The 20,463-nt window shown below is 34.7% G+C and overlaps 2 protein-coding genes across 3 annotated transcripts in view; one reads left to right on the top strand and one right to left on the bottom strand.

Annotated features, from left to right (window-relative positions):
- Positions 1-9,345, top strand: part of LOC129255659 (ATP-binding cassette sub-family C member 9-like) — a 31,868-nt gene extending 22,523 nt beyond the window's left edge. Inside the window, exons 22-31 of the mRNA XM_064096927.1 lie at positions 553-655; positions 1,295-1,408; positions 1,762-1,876; positions 2,617-2,744; positions 3,915-3,990; positions 4,680-4,788; positions 5,791-5,894; positions 6,192-6,325; positions 6,998-7,060; positions 7,806-9,345. Coding sequence (XP_063952997.1) covers positions 553-655; positions 1,295-1,408; positions 1,762-1,876; positions 2,617-2,744; positions 3,915-3,990; positions 4,680-4,788; positions 5,791-5,894; positions 6,192-6,325; positions 6,998-7,060; positions 7,806-7,946 — 1,087 coding nt within the window. The 3' untranslated portion in view covers positions 7,947-9,345. The remainder of the gene's footprint in view (positions 1-552; positions 656-1,294; positions 1,409-1,761; positions 1,877-2,616; positions 2,745-3,914; positions 3,991-4,679; positions 4,789-5,790; positions 5,895-6,191; positions 6,326-6,997; positions 7,061-7,805) is intronic.
- LOC129257353 (ATP-binding cassette sub-family C member 9-like) overlaps positions 8,537-20,463 on the bottom strand; it is a 42,159-nt gene continuing 30,232 nt past the window's right edge. For both annotated transcript variants that reach the window (XM_064096929.1, XM_064096928.1), the window contains exons 20-32: positions 20,249-20,318; positions 19,779-19,936; positions 19,196-19,288; positions 18,536-18,638; positions 17,700-17,813; positions 16,828-16,939; positions 15,966-16,093; positions 13,759-13,837; positions 13,272-13,380; positions 12,661-12,764; positions 12,073-12,206; positions 11,663-11,725; positions 8,537-11,211 (exon numbers count right to left, since the gene is read on the bottom strand). In XM_064096929.1, coding sequence (XP_063952999.1) covers positions 11,074-11,211; positions 11,663-11,725; positions 12,073-12,206; positions 12,661-12,764; positions 13,272-13,380; positions 13,759-13,837; positions 15,966-16,093; positions 16,828-16,939; positions 17,700-17,813; positions 18,536-18,638; positions 19,196-19,288; positions 19,779-19,936; positions 20,249-20,318 — 1,405 coding nt within the window. In that variant the 3' untranslated portion in view covers positions 8,537-11,073. The remainder of the gene's footprint in view (positions 11,212-11,662; positions 11,726-12,072; positions 12,207-12,660; positions 12,765-13,271; positions 13,381-13,758; positions 13,838-15,965; positions 16,094-16,827; positions 16,940-17,699; positions 17,814-18,535; positions 18,639-19,195; positions 19,289-19,778; positions 19,937-20,248; positions 20,319-20,463) is intronic.

The raw sequence follows: 20,463 nt of genomic DNA, 5'->3' as shown, positions 1-20,463 counted from the left end.
CCTTTTAAATTCTCTAAATACCATGCTAAGGGATTGAGTGTGAAAAGGAACTTAAAATGAGAAAAATACACTGCCATCAAGGTGGAATTGATCTTCACGTAGTTGTGGCATACTCGGAAATCTACGATTTAGATCGTGAACCCTCGAAATTGTCAATCGGCTCGGAAAACGATGAAATTCTTATCTAACAAGCACACCCATCAAATGCTCGCAATGTCGTCATTTATCGTTCTTGTTCACAGGACGAAGATATATTTTTCAACAAAACCCAGGGACCCCCCCCCCCCTTTCAACGTGAAAGATGTATTTGCAAGAAACTTTTTTTTTTTCAAAGCCATAATTCCTAAGACACCATTTGAAATAGTAAAATTTATAATATGACGCAATTTATTAAGTGCAGTATTGACATAATTCAATCAGTATCAGAAATAGCTAAATACATAAAATAAATAAAAATGAATAATCTGTGAATGTCTATGACTAAGAAGTATATCAATCATGTCAATATTGTGTCATCAACTTTCCGTTTCCTTTTTTTGTTTACTTTTACAGTGAGGAAGCACGTTTTTCTCTAGCTATAACAGAGCATATAAACACCAACAACACGGCATTCCTCTACCTCATAGCAGCTCAGAGATGGATAGGAATTAGACTAGTAAGAGCCTGTCATTAACAGTTAAATAAAGAGGGTGTTTATAACAGGTGCAGTGTAAATGTTATGGAAAGCAACAATGGAGTTGAAAAAAACCCCAAATGATTCCACTCAAATCTGACTAGTCCATCACTTCCTAACTAACAAAACCCTTCAAAGAGACATGCATATTGTCAATGTAGACCAAGGGGACGTGGTGCTCCTGGGAATAGCAGTATACAAAATAATGTTTAGCATTATCATTGTTATATCAGTTTCGTCATTAGGTAGAGATGTAGTAGTTGTGTTCTTTGTTTTGTTATTTTATCAATTTTCGGGAAATGGATATTATCTACTTGCAAAATTTGACTTGGAAATCAAATGCAAAGTGTCCGTGTAAATTGTATGGGGTTTGTTCTGTCTACCTGTAACGCATAAATCCATACCCTTTATGCCTATTGATAATTATGGTGATCATGATAATTACAATGATGATATGACACCCCCTTAAATTATCATGTTATCATTATTATTATTATCATTTATTATCATCATTATTATTTTACTTTTATCATTACTATTATTATCTTAATCAATTTTATATTAACATTTCAATTATTATCATGTTATTATTTTCGTGATAATACATATCTAACTTCCCAGGACTTTTTAGGTGCAGTCGTGGTGCTTGTTGCCGGATACTGTTCCTTACTTGGTGCATCCTACTTCGATATTGATGCCAGTCGGGTTGGTTTGGCTGTCTCCTACTCACTAATGGTAAGAGTAATTAAAACGAATCTTGGTAGGAGTAAATGTGGATTGGGGATGGGGAGGGGTGGTTCGTAATATTATTTCTTGAAGAGATTTGCTCGAAAATTAACCCTTTTATATTTTGATTCTTGAAGAGAGTGATACCCACTTTTAAGCAAAATATAGCTTATTGTTTCTTTAGGATCTTTTTCTTCGTAAAGATCATGATTGATAAATGAAATTAGATTCAGAAAAACATATGAGAACGCATCAACATCGAGTGATTGTCTTATGAGAAACATGGGGAAGATAATATCAAATTACGATTTTCAAAGAAATTTGACTGGCATTGCCGTCATATTTTGTTGTTATTTTGTAAGGTATCCATGTATCTCAACTCGTTGGTGCGATACTGTTCCGAGTTGGAACTACACATGAACGCCGTGGAAAGAGTCCGTTTCTATTCTGAATTGCCAAACGAGTGTTACGACGAGGGTAAGAAAAATCAAGAAACAAGAATAATTATAATAAGATTTACTATTACTCCTTTATTATTCAATGTTATGGATAAATATCGTCTGTATTTAACAAAAAATCAAGCTGGATGCTAGAATATCTGCTTATGAATATAATTATACTGCACCATGCATGGATGGTATGCATTATATAAAAAAGGCCTTTAAAGTCCCACCATCAGTTACCTGGAAAGTGGCTATCATAAATAAGGTTTGTTTTTAGAAAAGGAAAAGACACTAGACTGTTTAAAGTTGAAATAAAAATATAAAATACATACGTCAGAATACAATTATGTATTAGATTGGCGTATATATACTTTACTTCTTTCGGCTACACTGCGATTCCTGTGCCTGTTAACAGATACTAGTTTTATGGATTGAAACATGAATCCAAGAAATCAACAAAACAAATGTAAACTACAATAGTACATTTTTCCATAGCAAAGATTGGAAAGCCTTAGGTTAACTTACTCAAAACTGGTGTGGAGAGCCTGTAATTGATTTCACAACTTATAAATTAATTGATCTGCAAAGAAATGTGTAAAAAAAGTATAAAAAATAAAGGCAAAACGAGTAATAAATTAATTAATTCGTGAAATTCATCAGTGACCAATTAAGATGAGACTCAGTATTTCATCAAAGTGCTGAATCATATATATATTGGAGTGTCGACTAAAACAACAATACACTATGCTTCTAAATGTTCACAATTATTAACAGGTCAGATGCCTCCTTCTAACTGGCCTAGTAGGGGTAAGATCCTTGTGGATAACGTCAGCGCAAGATACGCTAAGGAGCTAGAGCCCATACTTCATGAAGTCAATGTCAACATTCAGCCAGGACAAAAGGTTAATGTTTTATTTTCTTTATTTAGACATGATTCCCATGTTGTATCATTCCATACCCTTTCTCCACAACTCTTCTTGTCTGACAATTTTAAGGTTGGAAACCAATAATGGATTTCTGTTTCATCCGCATTGATTAAAAAAATAATGGAACCTCCCAATATTCAAATACGAATTGATGCAGATATTTATCATAGAGTAATAAATGATTCATTGATTAATTTTACAAATTAATTACAGGTTAACAGATACCCTTTTTACACACGCTGAAATTTCCTTAACCCCGTACTATAGGTGGGGCTAACTTGCCATTTAGCCCCACCTATAGTACGGGGTTAAGCTTAGCCCACTTTCTTTTTACACAGCATTTTTGCAAAGTGGGCTAACCCCACCTTTAGTACGGGATTATTTGGCCCTGCAAAAAAGCAGGGTTATCCCAGCAATTGCGGTGCTAAGAGCGATAGTACGGGGTTAAGATCGCTAGTGTAAAACGAAAGTGGGCTAAGCTTAACCCCGTACTATAGGTGGGGCTAAATGGCAATTTAGCCCCACCTATAGTACGGGGTTAAGGAAATTTTAGCGTGTGTAAAAAGGTACGAGTGAATGAGCTACCACTAGTCCAGGGTTAGCGAGTTTCGTGTGTGAAAAGCAAGCATTCCTTATCCGGGGTTAGCAATAACAATTTGGCATGTGTAAAAAGAAAAAAAAATAGTACGGGGTTAAGGATAGTACGGGGTTAGCGATAGTCCGGGGCTAAGAAAATCCTGTGTAAAAAGGGTAAGAGTGGTTATATCTTCCCTTATTTTCACTTCGTTCTCGAAATAATGAGATATTAGTAAAATATCAATAGTCAGCCCATCTTTTATAGGTCTGGGAGTCTATGGTTGACAAATACGTATATATAAGTAAAATGCCGGGAACAAACCTCTATTTACACTTGTGTCTTAAACATAAACCTGCGACGGATTCCAATCAAACACCAAATCAGACACAAAATGGGCATTACACCTTGTAATTATATTTAAGGCAGTTTCATTAAATATTATATGGAAGTTCTTGAAATATAATATCAATAATGTCTGATTCTGTGGATATAAATCTAATTATGTAAAGACCATAAATTATCGTGGAATATCTTTATCAACTACTTTCTCTTTGTTTTTTATTATTTAGATTGGAATATGTGGTAGATCAGGAAGTGGAAAGTCATCTTTAGCCCTGGCCCTGTTCCGCTTCGTTCAAATAAAAGGTATCATAATCAAGTTCTACAAAAAATTACTCGAGTTCTGTCGAATAATTCACACAAAGTGGTCAAAAGACCACTGTCGGCTGCAATGTAGGCCTTTGACTCAAGGAAATTGTAGACAAAACATTTTCTTTTGAGGTTTTAAATAATGAGGTCATTACACATTTTTATTCCCAAACAGGTAAAACCGATGAATTTACAACGGAGTTTATCGACGAGACATTTTCCCCATTTTATTATTCTCATAAAATCACCCCCTAAGTAACACCTTGATGCGAAAGTAATGATAAATCGAACTGAAATAGTTGATAAAATTCCTTCAAAAATTATTGGGAGCACTGGGCGAGAACCAAAGGGATTCAAGAGAAACGTAACAAGGTATGGATAGTGAAATGTATCTTTGTGTCCTTGTTTTTTCTGCTTCTTCTCAACGTTCTTTTTTCATATTATAATACACATTTTGCACTGTCCCTTTGGACATATTTGAACTAATAGGGAGCTTTCCAAAACAAAGCGGAAGGGAAGGGGAACTGAAAAATCTTCACTCGTTTTGTCCTAACCTTCTTCGGGCTGAGCATGCCCGGGACGATTTACCAAATTTTTCCATCCTCTTTCCCTTACATCGTGTTTTAAATAATACCCTATCGAATAATATCGAGTATTGAAAAAAAAATTACTTTTACTTTGTAAAGGGCGTCTCCTAATTGATGGCATTGATATCACAACAGTTCCTCTGAGAACATTACGTCAGCAGTTATCCATCATACCTCAAGAAGCCATGATGTTCACTGGTACAATCAGGTAAAGCAAATCGCATCATTTAAAGTATTGATTTCCGTTAAACCAGCTTCACATCTTAAAATCAGCTGCGATGAGATCTTGGATATACATCGCAGGTTATATCGATTTCAACATTGATAAAAAATAACTTTTGACGTAAGAGCAGTCGTGCGATCGCCTACGATTTGAAATTGATCACGTTATTCTTTAAAAGCTAATATGGGGTAAATTCAAGCAGTCTACTTTTGCGATCTCAGTTTTGTTTAACAGATATGAGCCTTACTTTAGATCTTAACGGCATACTCTTAAAACCCCTAATACGATCTGCGGCGATGTCACTCTTTACAAATTACAGATCTAACTTAGATCTTAGAAACGTGCGCACCGATCACCGACAGCGTTCTCACTCTTCACATAGTTAATTCAGATGCACTAATAACGAATTGCGGCTATCTCGCTCCTAAAGGAATACAGTTCTTAGATAGATAAGAGAAAGACACGCTCTGGAAACGAACTGCTGTTTTATCACTCTTTACAGAATACAGATCTAAGTTAGATCAAAACGCGCACTGAAAACGAGCTGCAGCGATCTCACTCATTTCAGAACCAGCCGTTGAGATCTGAGACACTGGCGTACATGAACAAAAAAAAAAGGAGAAAAGTAAAGAAAAGGAAAGACAGAATGAAATATGATACTATTTTCTGAATATTACATTAACATTATCGAAAATTTTGATTTTTGTTTTAAAAAAAGTCGAAATTGTTGCTCTCTTCGCTTGCTTGCAACTTCTTATAAATTTTATGCGATAAGCCATATCTAGCCCCCTCAAAATTTTTGGCTCATTACGCCACTGATCCGACATACACACAACACAACATAAAAGATGCAATCAAAATTGATTTAAGTATAACCATTATAACCATTCCTGTAAGTCAATGACAAACCATGCACGAAAGTTCTCAATCAATTCTGATTATCAAACTTGTCTCTTTATGTTACACTTACGGTCTTGCTATTTACAGGTCTAACTTGGATCCAAGAAAAACATGTACTGATGAAGAACTATGGCGTTCTCTTGAGATCTCTCAACTGAAATGCACGGTGGAACAACTAGATAAAGGTCTTGGTAAGCCAACTTTATTTTATTGTGTAGCAAATGCAGAAGTTATCATAACGATTAATCTCGTACGTTTTTTTCTATTTGGACTCTTGGCTCAATTTAGATATTGTCCTTGATTAATCATCTACCTGTATAAACCCGTCGTGTTAAAGATGTGAATTAAAAATAGCCAATAGTAAATTGTATGTTGTAGTTGCAACAATTAAAATAACGGAGTATTACAGAATAAATTGCATAAGAGTCGATTAAAATAAAATTTGACGAATATTTATGATTTTTTGTTATCTTCTATATAATCCTCAGATTCAGATGTTTTAGAAGGTGGTCAGAATTTCAGCGTTGGACAGCGTCAACTTTTTTGTTTATCCCGAGCTTTTCTGATAAAATCTCATATTCTAGTTATGGATGAAGCTACAGCTTCTATTGATAAAGAAACGGTAAGAAATATTTCATGTTCATTTGGACTTTCTTAGGTAGGGGAAATAAAATAATCGTCGCTTATATTGAACTACATGTATATATTTCAAAAAATATCTAAAATGCTGACGAAAAAAATAACAATTTTTATGAAAAGGATCATCGCATCGATTAACAAACTGTATAATTCTAACTGGTTATCAATAAATAAGAATATTTGAAAGGAAACGGTTTTTTACAAGAAAAAGGTTTTCAAGCATTTGTCGTTCTTTTGTTATATTTTAATTACATTTTGAGTTGTAGCAAAAAAAAATTCCGTTTGAATGTATTGTGTGCTTAATTGTTTGGATGGATTACTTTGTGCAACTAATCGTTGCCAAGAGTTTTTTTTGGTCAATGTTACACAAATTGGTGTTTGTTACTGATGGCGAGGATTTTTTTAAATATTTGCTTTCTACAGAATCCTATTTGAAAGTTCGTTGAGATGTAACCTTTTTTATACTCTACCAGCTTGTTTCAGTAATTTCTCTATTCACAGTTAATTTTGCTTCTACTGGAATATTTAACAATCGAAACTACCAACTTAAAATAGATCAGTGTTTGCTTTCACACCACAGTAACGGATATTTTTGTTATACTTTTCATATTTTTATGTCATTGAAATGAAAAACGGTCTTTTTTTCCTTATGCAGGACATAATGATACAGGAAGTTGTCGAGGAAGTTTTCAGAGAGAGAACGGTTCTGACAATAGCAGTGAGATCATAATTTGTTAATATCTTAAAATATATGCAATCAAAGGGGATGAAGATTTGTACGGTATCTAATAGCGTGCAAGAAGGTCTAGTGCTTTTTCATAGAACTGTTAATTCCTGTGGTGACTACATCACCACTACCATTATGAACATTAGTGTGTGCATTATTGTGTTTTTAAACGGGTAAAATTAATATTAGAATCCCAAACCCAATAAAAAAAAGGCAGGCCTGCAGATTTTCCTAGTAACGTCATCACGACTCTCGTGTAGCAAAGAGATGTGTCGGAACCTTCTGATTGCGCATCCTAAGGCCATTGCTTCCTTTTGTAACACACGTTATGCTTTTCGATCAACATTGTTTCATTTCGGTACGTGTTATCGCAAAAATAAAGAGTGTACATGACTATTGCGAATTTAATTGCATATGATTGGCTCCAATCTTAAATCAATTTTTATAAAACATCATAAATTTAATAAATTCAAATGGCACACACATTACAGATATCTTTAATGATTAGAATCTACACTTCTAGAATGAAGAACCAGCAAAAATGTGCAGTCTTGTTATAAAGTACGTGAACATTATTCGCTCTGAAACTTTTTTTTTGTTTAAAGACAACAGTACAATGGATTAATATTCTTATTGTTAGTTCTTATTGATAAATATTCTTATTGTTATTGTTCTTATTATATTAAAAATCTGACGAGGATACCAAAATGATACGTTTGCCTATTTCCTCCATCAGCACCGCATCGATACACTTCTAAATGCCGACTACATCCTGACTCTAGATGAGGGAAGAGTAGCAGAGTTTGACACTCCTAGAAATCTCCTCAACAAGAAGAACAGTATTTTTGCATCACTACTTCAAGTGGGTAAAAAATGAACATATTGCTAATCCTTCGTTTTGCGTCAACAACGGAATTTTGCAAAGTTCTGGGATTGATAGATGTACCTTGCAGTAAAACTCAGAAGTTGACTTGGTCTGGAGAGACTCACGAGATGGGTTTTTCGTTGTAATGCATGTGGCCAACTTGACGAGATGCGGTATCCTAACGTCTTTCCATCGTTCATATTGATGTAACGATTTCAAGGTTTTTGTCACGACGGAGATGACTTGACAAGAACCAGGATCTTGTTCCTTGAATCCAGGATTATTTTGTCTTCTCATTTTGACGATGTCGACTTGTTGAGATCCAGAGCATCACCTTGTTGCTTATTGGTCTCTCCATCTTTTGACTTTGAACAGTCAGACAGTCAAGTTTGATTATCTTTGATCTTTGCCGTCTTGTCCTGACAAAGCAGACTGGGGAGATCAGAGGCTCTGTTTTATCTTCTCTACTCACATCCTCTTATTCTCTCACAAATGCAAGTTGTGTACGGAGGATCTTTTGAGCTTCCGCAAAAATCCCCGCTAAACACATAAATCCTGATTGTAAAAAAAACTCCAAACAAATGACAGCAATTGAAGTCTACTTTGGTTGTTTAAAATGTAATAACAAGTAAAAACAGATGATCGAGGATTAGCTTTACAATGATGCGTCATTTAGTAAATTTACAATTTTAGACATTGGATTTGCTCAGCAAACTTTCAATGAAGTAGATAAAATATAAAATAATAAAATAATACATACACAAATTTTAAAGAAATATTTGTGTACATTTCACAAATTACAGAACAACGGATATTGACATTGCACGCAGGTTAACTATATTTGCAGTGTTTATCATTAATGTCAGACCAAATATTCACACGCTGACTTGAAACTGGGATAATAAAGGCGGTCACTTAGGGTAAATTTCAGGAACAGACTATAAACAAACATCCAAAATATTGGTTATTCATCAGCATACGTTTCTACATAAGTCTATACCCCAGTCTGAATGAGAATAGATAATCATGTACCTGTAAAAGTTGTATATGTAATGCATTTGATTAAAATAAGTTGATAAGGATATAGGCTCAAACTAAATGTGGGTGAAAAATATTTATTGATATTTATACTTGATTTCAGTCAATCATTAGTCTTGTGAACAGGCAAGTACATTTCACAATAAATCTTGTTGACGTTTTTGAAAGCTTTCATTAAGGCTTCAGTAGTGTAACTGCACGCAGTTTAAGTTAGAGACGCCTCATGTTTTTGTTTTTTGTCCTCTTCGCTGAAATACTGAAAACGCTATTTGAAATATTTCGTATAATTAGTTTTAATGCAAATGCTCTTTTCATTGTAAATATTATTTTTTTAAAGTAAGCTATTTATGAATAAAGCTCACCTCATGTGCGTATTTTCTAAATTATCCAGTGTTTCATTTACACGTGTCTGCTTGGTCTTACTGAACAAACAATGTCTATGTTAGGATGTAAATGGAGACTTAGACCGAGAGAGTGAGGAAGGTGTGTGGGTGGGGGAGGGGCGATGGAGAGGGGCGGTGGTCGGTGGATAGGGAGAGGAAGTGAGAGGGTGTGGAGTTGGTAGGAAGAGACAGAACAGGGATTCTGAGGAGAAGCATGGAGGTAAAAGGAATGGAGAGACAACAATATGCTAATAATTTCCAATTTTTATAGAAGTACAAAAGAATACACAGGTGCACTCTAGCCTTTGGTGGCGACCTCAAGCGAAAACTGAAAAGTGATTTGTGTTGAAATGAGATAACTGGGATATTTCCAATTTTATTTGAGCACAAAACACAGATATTGAACACATGACGAAATATACATCAAAGGCTTATTGTGTCCTGACATTGGGCGAAATATTGAATGATAACAGTTTTAAAATGTGATAAAACATAATAATTTGACATTGTTTTAAAGCAACATTTTACCAAATCCCACATACTTCCAACCTATAAAATCATTATTATTAGTTTGTTGGAATATACTTATTTGTACATGCTATGTGTCAGAACTGCGGCCAAATGCGGCCAGTCGAGTAATATCAAATCATATTTAAAAAATAGTGCAACATTTATTTTTGCTGTCCCCTGTAAATGTGAGCAATGTGTCTGCTCATATAATCCGACCAGGGGCAGCGTAAAGTATCTTTACAAAAAGCATGTTTCCTTTTGTATTTCGCCTGTGAGTCTAGTTAGGCAGGCATTTTTTTTGTCTACAATCTGCAAGAAATATGCAGTGAAACACATGGGGTAACATATTTTATCATAGCGGCATCGAATTGGCTATAAAGGGAAAGTGTTCGATGGTTCTCCATGTCTTAGGACTCCTTGATTTTTAATTTACATCTCACAGTCACACTTATACTCAAGGAGGAGTGTGTGGCACTAGCCACGGAATGATTTTGAAGGGGGGGGGGGAGCTGACCACGAACAAAATCATTATCAGATGGTAATTTTTACAAGTTTATTGAAAAGATACCCCCAGCCCCGATGGCTCCTGTGAGTTAGCACCAGTGTTTTACTTTATAATATCATGAACACTTTTCCCACATGTGATCCTTTTATCATAAAGATGAATTTTGCGTTGTATTGCAAAAGGGTGCTTTATTTTCAAACTTTTATTGTTATTCAGTGAAGCTAATTATTGTACTGCATTTTCAATTTGGCGACAGAAATCGACACAGCAACCAAATCTTTGAGATTGAGTGCAGGCAGTCATGTACCTATTTTTCTCAGACTTAAAGATATACATAATGAATAATAAACTTATCTAGCCAAATTTCAGACATTTCAGACAACTATTCTAATCATGTTTCAGCTCCACCATTTCTATAACTCTAGACTATAATGATCATGGAGTCTAAATTTTAATTGCAACCTTCGTAAGTTCATAACTTCATACTGGCTTATAGCTTCAATAATGTGCAATTCCATGGAAAAGGGGGCACCCAATATTCGTGTTTCAAAGTGACTGAAGGCTGCAAGTTAGTGAACAGTCATGAATTTCTATGTAAACTCTATTCCTTTTGCCATCTTCATTTCACTTGTGTGTTAAACGGGTGTCGAATGGGGTGCCTCCAGTCGCTTCACGTTGCTTCACCTTGTGCAAGACTCTCTCATTACTTCCCAGCCTTGACGAGAGAAGCAAACATGCCAGTGTCTTCTTCAAGAAGTTTGCCTGGTGAGTCGTACTCGATTACCTTTCCATCCTGCAGCGTCAATATGGAATCAGCATTCATGATAGTCGATACTCGATGCTGTATAATAGAGGGGGAAATGGTTTTAAAAATGTAATAATTCAATGAATAATAAGCCACGTGACCACGGTTTAAAGAGGCAAGAAGTTTTCCACGTTGAATCTCTCATGAATTTACAAACATGCACATGACATAATCTTTTCCCTTTACCTTCCATTTTGTTTTCACTTTCTATTTCAATTTTGTTTTTGCTATCACTTAATTTTGTAATAATTTTAGTGATGATTTCCTATAATTATTTCCACAGAGAAAATAATATCTTATTTATTTGGATATTGAAACAAGATCAGTGACAGGAGACTCGTAACTATGTAAAAGGTAGACACATTTGGTGATTGCAAGATCTTTGTTAGAGTTGATGTGGAGAGTTTGCATCGGGCTTCTTAAACTATAACTTTAACACCTGGTGGGAGCTGTCTACACCGAAATTTTAATTCCCATGTTCACTTACAGCAATGGTCAAGACGGTCCTATCTTGAAAGACATCTGCCACAACATCTTGTAATATCAAATCCTGCAAAAGGAGAGATGAAAAATAAAGAAAATTATAAAATTAGATAGGTAATATATTCTTCTGCGAGAAATTTATCTTAATTTTAACCGTGATGCAATCTCTAGAATTTTTCAACCAACCGGATACATGCAGTTTGCGTAGGCGCGCGCACGTAGCCCATGTGTGTGGGTGAGGGTGTGTACACGCATACTTTGGAGAAAAAAGGTGTGCGTGTACGTGTTTTAAATCCAGGGTGAGATGCCGTGTGCAAGTCTTGTAATTTTTTTTGTAATTCAAACAAACGGTGTGTAACCATGTTTCCCATGATATCAAATCGACAAGCAGAGAAGATTAGTTCAACTACATACTGTTTCTTGATCAATCGATGCCGTAGCTTCATCCATTACAACAATCTTAGAATTTCTCAGGAAAGCTCTGGCGAGGCAAAAGAGTTGACGCTGTCCAACGCTAAAGTTATCACCTCCTTCAGTCACCTGGTAATCTAGAAAAAAATGTATAGGTAGCTAATACTATTCATCAATGAAGTGTAGCAACGACTTATAAAAAAAACTATACCATAACGACAACCACCATCACCTTAAGATCAATGTTGTCATCGTGGAAATGGTCGGTATCATCAAATTGTATATAGGTTTAACATGCTTATGATGGTCAAGAGAGTTGTTTTATCAATATTTTTAATTGTAGATTGTCACGCGACAACAGACTCCCTCACTCACATTATGCACACTATACCTCCCCCAACATCACTAAAGAAAAAAATTAAATATCATACAAATACACATCCACCCTTACGGAAAAAAAATACACATACACTCTTCCACTCACACGTTATATACACAAGTGCTCACATTTTATTACACAACAATTCCATATATTTACACACAACAATTATCTTTTCAATCTTCCATTAAACCTAAATAGAGGGTACAAACCTAATCCCATGCCAAGTTGTGTAACAATATCTTTTAGTTGGGCTATCTCTAGAGCCTTCCATAATTGTTCATCACACTTATCATTCGTGGGGTCGAGGTTGCTCCTGTGACAGAAAAAAAAAACAATATACATATATGTCTGACAAACTAAATGAGAGATAGACAGAGAGAAAGAGAAAGCGCGCAAAAGAAAGAAGAATTGAAGGATTTGGAGTCTGTGATTTCTCTTGTAATTAAACGTGATACATATTTTGTTATTTTTTCTCACGTATTCATTTTTTCTTTTATTATCTTCTTTCTGTTTTGGTCCCTCTTCTTGCGCCAAAAAAATGTTTAATGTATTATCAGCTCAAGTTATAAGGAAAGTTCTACAGATGAACAACACGAACTGAGAGGAGGGATGTAAATACAGAAAATATGGAAAGATGATATTATAAGGGCAAACATAGAATATTATAACACTTTAAAAAAGAAGAAAACATTTTAGGATTCTTCACAGGCAAAGCAAACAGTAAAATATTGGTGGATATAGAGAGATGACAAATAAGACAGACCAAAAATGGAGATAAAGGGGCAAAATCTTAAAAGCGATTTGAAAAGTTGGACACTACCTGATAGTTCCAGTGAAGAGGAATGCATCTTGAGGAATGATGGAGATACGTTGACGAAGTGTAAGAAGAGGTACGGTAGCGATGTCGATCCCGTCAATGATGATACGACCTAGTTAACAAATGAAAAAGTATGTAACAAGGTAATACCCACTTAAGCGTAAATTTTGTTTACATTGTGCTACATTAATGATTTGACAAGGGATATATCTGAAATATATCAAGGAAATTTAAATTCAGTGATATTTTTATAAAAGATCTTTTATTATCATTTGGGATCTGTAGATTCCGATCTTATTATCCTATTTCTAATATCAGATTTGTCTGTTATCCCAAACTAATCATGACCATATAAATCAATTAATTTCAAAGCGAATGATTTATAACTGTTATGTAATTACATGAAAAAATGTTGTTAAAACACTCATAGTTGATTATGTTAATTGATTAATATGAAAGTAGAAGACAATTTAAGAATCATGAACCTTACCTTTGAAAGTGTCAATAATACGAAAGAGTGCTAGTGTCAGAGACGATTTACCACTTCCAGTCCTGCCACAAATACCAAGCTAGAGAAGTAGAAGAGAGAAAAGGAGAGAGAGGGGAAAGACAGACAGAGAGCGATTCATTCAAACATTTTTTTCCCAGCACATATCTATCGTAGTCCGCGTCCATAACGTCAATGATTGTAAGAAACACAAATCGTAAGAAAAACAAATCGAACACGAATGAAAAGCATTAAGAAATAGTTGCTCATCAAAGATTTACGACAACTTTTCTTAAAAACATTTTTATTCTTTTAACAACTATATTCATAACTTGAATAATATTAGTATACCACACGATTTCATCACATATAAACAAATCAGATATAAATATGATGTATATGTGAGGGGATGAGAAATAACCCTTCTTTATAATGCAAATTAGTCAGGTACAAAAGGAACGTAGCTAAAGAGGAGCGATATGCTCCAGTGGACATACACTCACTGCATGCAGGAAAAAGCTCATACATGCAGTGAGCAGATGAGACTGGCTGTAGCTGCATGTGCCTACATGAAGCGGTAATCGATGTCTCATCCTGATATTCTTGATGTATATAGTTGATTTTGGACACCTTAATATGTGAGTACAGTATATAATTTACTCTCTGATGTTAAGATTTGCTGAGGAGCTAAATTGGACAGATTATGATTTGTGTGAAGAAGAGGCAGATAACTTCAATTTACATGAAGGAGGCATGCTGGTATAGTAACCGAGTTATGCCTCTTAATGCTAGAAAGGCGTGTCATTAAGACATAATACTATATATAACTGCCTTTTGGTAAGCCTTGTATTCATAAAGACAGGGCCTGTTGGTTTTCTTGTGGAATTCACGTTGGTAAGCAAATGTGTTAATAACTAATTACAGCAAATATTGAAATCTTTTCTAGAGTTGAGGTGACTTAAATATTGGTAGATGTCATGCCCCACTGATTTGTATTGTGATTACTTTGAGTATGTTTCTATATTGCTTAAAGGGGAATCCAACCCAAATAAAAACTTGTTTTTATAAGGAAAAGAAAAATAAGACAAGTTGATAGGTGGAAGTTTGAACAATATTGGACAAACAACAAGAAAGTTATGAATTTTTAAAAGTTGTAAATATTGGTAATCACTATACCCATGGAGACTTCAAATTGGCCGCATATAGGATGTCATAGTGATGTAAGGCAAGGACTACTCTTCCATGTACTCCAATGCATATTATGGCTAAAATGTCATTTTCCCCAAAAGTTTTATTTTAAATTATATTTTTCTTTCATGAGGACATAAAACAATATACTACCTGGGTTATATTTAGATTACTGCCCCAGGGGAATGGGTACTTATATAGGAGAAAACCACAAATCCCTGATAATAAAGTACATGGCCTATGGGAAAGTTGTCCTTGCCCCTTGTCATAATTTACTTACCCAATTGCCAATTTGAAATCTACATAGTATTAGTGATCTCAATTTTAAAATAGCTATAATTTTCTTATTGCTTGTCCGATTTCTTTCAAACTTTCACCATTCTCTTTAATTTATTTTTCTCCTTCCCAACACAACATTGTATGGCCAGGGCTGGATTCCCCTTTAAGACTGATAGAATGATTATGATAGCTCACTCATTTGCAGAATTGTGTTACCGGTATATATATCTATGTGAAAGTAATAAATAGGGAATGGCCTTCTTTGCAGATCTATTTACTACATGCATTTCATAGGCTGAGGTAAACTCAATATATACAATGTACATGTGTCTTTTAATTGTCTACAGCAACTGAAGTGACCTCAGTCAAGGGTCTTCTACCCTCTTTTGTATGATTTGAACATGATGAAATAAAGATTGGCCTCATACCCAATAGAACCGCAAAAACAACTGCTTCGTCTGATTTATGACTTTGAACCCTTATCCTCACATATATAAATAAAATCGCTGGTAAAAATAAACAATTGGTTGGTAAACAGGTTTCCGACCGACAAAAATGGTCAAAATCATCAAGCTTCTTGGTTACACCCAGATTGTGTGATTGACAATCTTTATAGGTCCGAAAATATTAATTTAACTTACCAATTTTTACTTTAAGAACGTAGTTGGTAGTTGTGTATACATGGGTAATGATTACTTGGAGGCGGTAAAACGACCCATATTTCATACTATTGATATACCTACCTTATTTTGATCTGGTATCGTTAGATTTACATCAGTAAGGACTGCATCAAGATCTTGAGCGTAGCGAACGCTAATGTTATCCATTTTAATGAGACCTTTATCAGGCCAGGTAGAGGGAGGTTCAGTACCTACAAATGGGTGAGGACACAAAGTATTAAGATCGTTCTGATTACGTTTGCTCACGATGAAATACTAATTAATACCAGTGTGCAATATTTTTTCTCGATACAAACCATATGAACAATTAGATGGATTATTTATCTAAATAAATCTTACGTTTTTATTATTTGGCAGCAAGTAGGTCTTCTTAATCAACTCAACCAATTTTCTTTCATTTGATTTATGATATAAATGAATAGCTTTTGCCTGTTATTGGAAAGGATAAAGCTCATCAAAACATTATTTTTATCGTCACTGATAAAGCTGCTCTAAAAACCATTTGTTTAAAATTGCCTTCCATGAGTTTCCTTTCATTGTCATGACCGTGTTTTTTTATCCTTGTCTCTCCCTGCTCCATGTAATTCTCTTATTTCATTTTCTCACGGCCTTGAGCACATAATCAATGTGGATTTGGCGCTTTAGAAATACTATTTACATAATTGATATTATAGAATCTGATCGGTTATTCGTTGTGCATTTGATTTTGCTGGGCATAAGATTGATATAGATTTTTTTCACGATATCAGTTGTAAAGTCCGTGGTTCAGCACTTGCCATTACCCAAGCATCCGGTAACGGCTTATATGAATGGCAAATTTACCGGACGCATTTCTAGTTCTAGCCAAACGTCGGTAAAGTAATATTACCATGATTATTCAAAAAGTAATACAATGAAAAAGAAAGCAACAGAAAAGACTGCATACCGCTGTAATCTTCGGTCGAGAGTTCCGCGTAGTACTTTACTCGTTCTACAGCATTCATCTGAAGTTCAACTTCGGCTGCGGCTTTTACAGACAAGTTCATGAAAAGTGATATCTAAGCCATAAGAAAATATAATGACGTCATTTAAATCGTTTCATATCGATACAGTATATGTGAAGTGTCTTGCAAGATGTGAGGTTATGGAAAATAACGTACAGACAAAAGGAAAATGGACCTTCATATACATTGTTTCAAAACACCATAATTCACGTAAGATAAAACTTGGGACTTCTAAACTATCTAGGAAAACAATTACCTACGATTGATTTATGACATTATTATGGCATTATTACGTCGGAAATTGCAGAAGTAACGAATCACAGGACGCGAAATTATAAATTGTTCTAATAATAATCAAACGGAAGTGATCAGTGGTACATCGGATGTTTCAAACTGTTCTCAAATATGAGAACATAACTTTGCGGAGGAATAGCAGTTTTCAAACATGAATTCACTGACAATTATGAAAAGTTACCGATATAATGCAAATGGGATGAATAGAATACTCTTTTTCGAATCAACAGTAATGACACTCAGTGCATTTTCGTGCATATCAGCACGTCATGAAACACAACTGTCCATTCTTATACACAGTATATTTAGTATTCCTATGTGATCATATTTTTTCCATTTATATTCAAACTTAATATTATGTAAACTTGAACAAAGAGATAATTGCCAACAAGAGCAATTAACATTTTGTCTAACGCTCACTTCCCATCTTTGATATTGTTCTGGAATATCCGCCCAATTTCTAAGGTGGAGCTCAGATACAGACCTAAAATGATTAAGATGATAATAATTAGATGCTTACCTCAAGTGAGTATGATATTGCGAGTCCCATTAAGCTTACATCGATGCCGAAATAGAAAGCTCCAAGGAGACAAAGCAAACTTGAAAAAAGAACCACAACCGCACCCAACATATCCTGTAAAGAAAGGGACATTTGACAATTAGTGTTGATGTAAAAACGACGTTTAGGAATCATTGCATTGTGTGAATAAGTGAATGAAACTATCAAACGAATGAAGGCTGAAGCTAAATTGAATGAAAGTCGCGAAAATCAAGTGCCCTGATTTGCTGTCATTTGTTTAAGTTTTGTACTAGTCCTAATTTTGTAATTTTCAACTGACAGCCAATCTGTTACCCTTAACTTTACTGTCGGGTTTTGTTTTCCTTTTGTTGGTTTTCCTATTATTATTACACAAGCAGGCATGGCAAGTACTAATAGAAGTCTCGCAAATCTACCAGAGAAAACGCCCGAAGGCTATCAGAAAAAAAAAATCTTTGCACTTTGCTAGGAAGATTATCTGTCGAGAAGCTTTAATCAATGAGACGTCTCTACCTGATTTATTATTTATGCAAAATAATAAAAATAGGCATATTGCATTCACTGTCTCAGTCAATTATATAATATCAATACTTTAGTCATCATGGAAATCATAAACATCTATACTTGCTATACATCAGGTCCCTTAAACGAATTTCTCATGGGACAGTAGTGCTTAGGATGATTTATTTATTTAATTCTCAGTATGATCATTAAGACTGCTAATGATACTCCCCCATGATGTCAAACGTTTATACTCCTCTAGTTATCATATTCGTTTATCAAAATAGATTTCTGCTTAATATAGAACATAGTCTTACTAGTCTGATTCCGACCCATCGTTGAGCTGTTATGAGATATGTAAATACTCTGTTGTTGGTGAGGATACGATCCAATGCTGTTTGGAAGAATCGTTTTTCATCCCTTTTTAATCCATGCAAAGGAATAAGATACACGAATACTTAATATCATTACACATTTTATACAATATTGATTTAAACGATATGTACTTGATATTACTATATTTGGATGAGATATAATCTATTAAAATATATTGCGACATATTTTATTCAAATTAAAATCCAGACGAAATTTTTTTTCGGTGGATTGACTTGACATGTTAAAAAAAAAGAAAAAAGTAAGTTCAAGGACTCTCCTGAATACGACAAGAATATTTTACCGAAACGTCCTACAATGTCCTTTTCATGACCTCTATAATTATGACCAACACTGTCTACCGTGAAGCATCTATGTCCATTCTTCTCCATCTTTTAAACCTCCAAAATATATTCATCATATTTAAAAAGAGCCGAGGGGTATATGATATTTGTATTGGATTTTTGTTAAGTTTGCTTAAAATAATGTTTATCTTAAAATAGAGACATAACAGATTCATACTCCAGCTAATCGGTAATAATGCGGATGGACGTTGCGTGATAGTTTAAAATGCATTACTTGTTTCGAATCAGCATTTAACTTACTTAAATGCTCTAAGGGTAGGCAATCCACCCAGTGTCTCGGAGAAATGCGCGAAAATTGGTGACCGGGTGACACTCTCACATCGCTGAAGCTCTCTGTTGATAAGTTAAAAAAATATCAAAATGAAAAATTACTGCCATTCAAGTTATCTGCAAATTATCCACTATACCTAATCTTGAATCAGTATTGATCTAATGGATCTATTTAAACTTTTTACTACCTAATATGAATTAATTACAACCAAACCTAACACGCGCCAACCGTAACGCACTATGGTGATCATTCGGTAAATCGTTAATATAACTTTAGTATAGCATAATTCGATTTCAACGTTCGTAGTTGTACAGTGGTATTCGAGGTTCCTTCGTCTCGATGCGTGACCTCTCACAACTCTATATTGGACGCTATTGGCTGTAGATTGGCACATTATTCAGTTGTTTGGTTATTCGAATTCTGCCTTTCACTTCCTTTCGATTGGTGAATGACATCATTGTCTTTATACCATTCGATAGGAAAAATGGTATTTTTATTTAATTGGCTTTATCTCTCATTGTTCACGGCCCGCCCACTAAGCGTTCCCCTTACCTTGTTGTAACTACGTAGAATATCATCAAAATGACGAAGACGATGACGATAGGAATAACGAATAATATAAAGTAGATGTTGACGGCAATGATGATCACGAATGCTGACAGTAGCACTACGGAGATATTGACAAAGAGACGCATCGATTGCACAAGTCGCTGAGGGTAAGATTAAAAAATGATAAAAATAAACAAATTAAAGTTTTTCAATTAAAATGACAAAACGGGTCATTACTGATCAGTTTTACTATGACATGAACGGGAAGCGAACATGTCATCGAGTATGAATACCCGGAAGATTTTTAATGATTAAAAAAAACGTCCCGAAAGAACGCTTAAGTTGAAGTTTGTAGTAGTTTCGTTACGCGATAAGAAATTAGAGCTCTCCGAAGTGCAAGTTTCCTTTGTTTGTTGATTTTTTTTTAAATCACAAAAACTTCCCGACCCACTACTCCATCAATATGAGCTTACTTGGTCAATTAGCTGTGTGTCACTTGATAAACGGTTCAGAATTCTCCCGGTTGGCGTCGTATCAAAGAACCTATTGAAAGTACAAGAGAAGGAAATATGATTCCAAAGAATTTTGAAAAAGGTGACATTTCATTATTCACTGGACAGTTAAGATCAGTTATTGCAAACGGTACTTGTAGACAAATTCGCTTGTAAATTAATTCGTCAAACGCTTT

The sequence above is a fragment of the Lytechinus pictus genome, chromosome 3 (genome assembly GCF_037042905.1).
Source record: "Lytechinus pictus isolate F3 Inbred chromosome 3, Lp3.0, whole genome shotgun sequence".
Taxonomy (NCBI): domain Eukaryota; kingdom Metazoa; phylum Echinodermata; class Echinoidea; order Temnopleuroida; family Toxopneustidae; genus Lytechinus; species Lytechinus pictus.
This window is presented reverse-complemented; position numbering and strand designations above follow the sequence as displayed.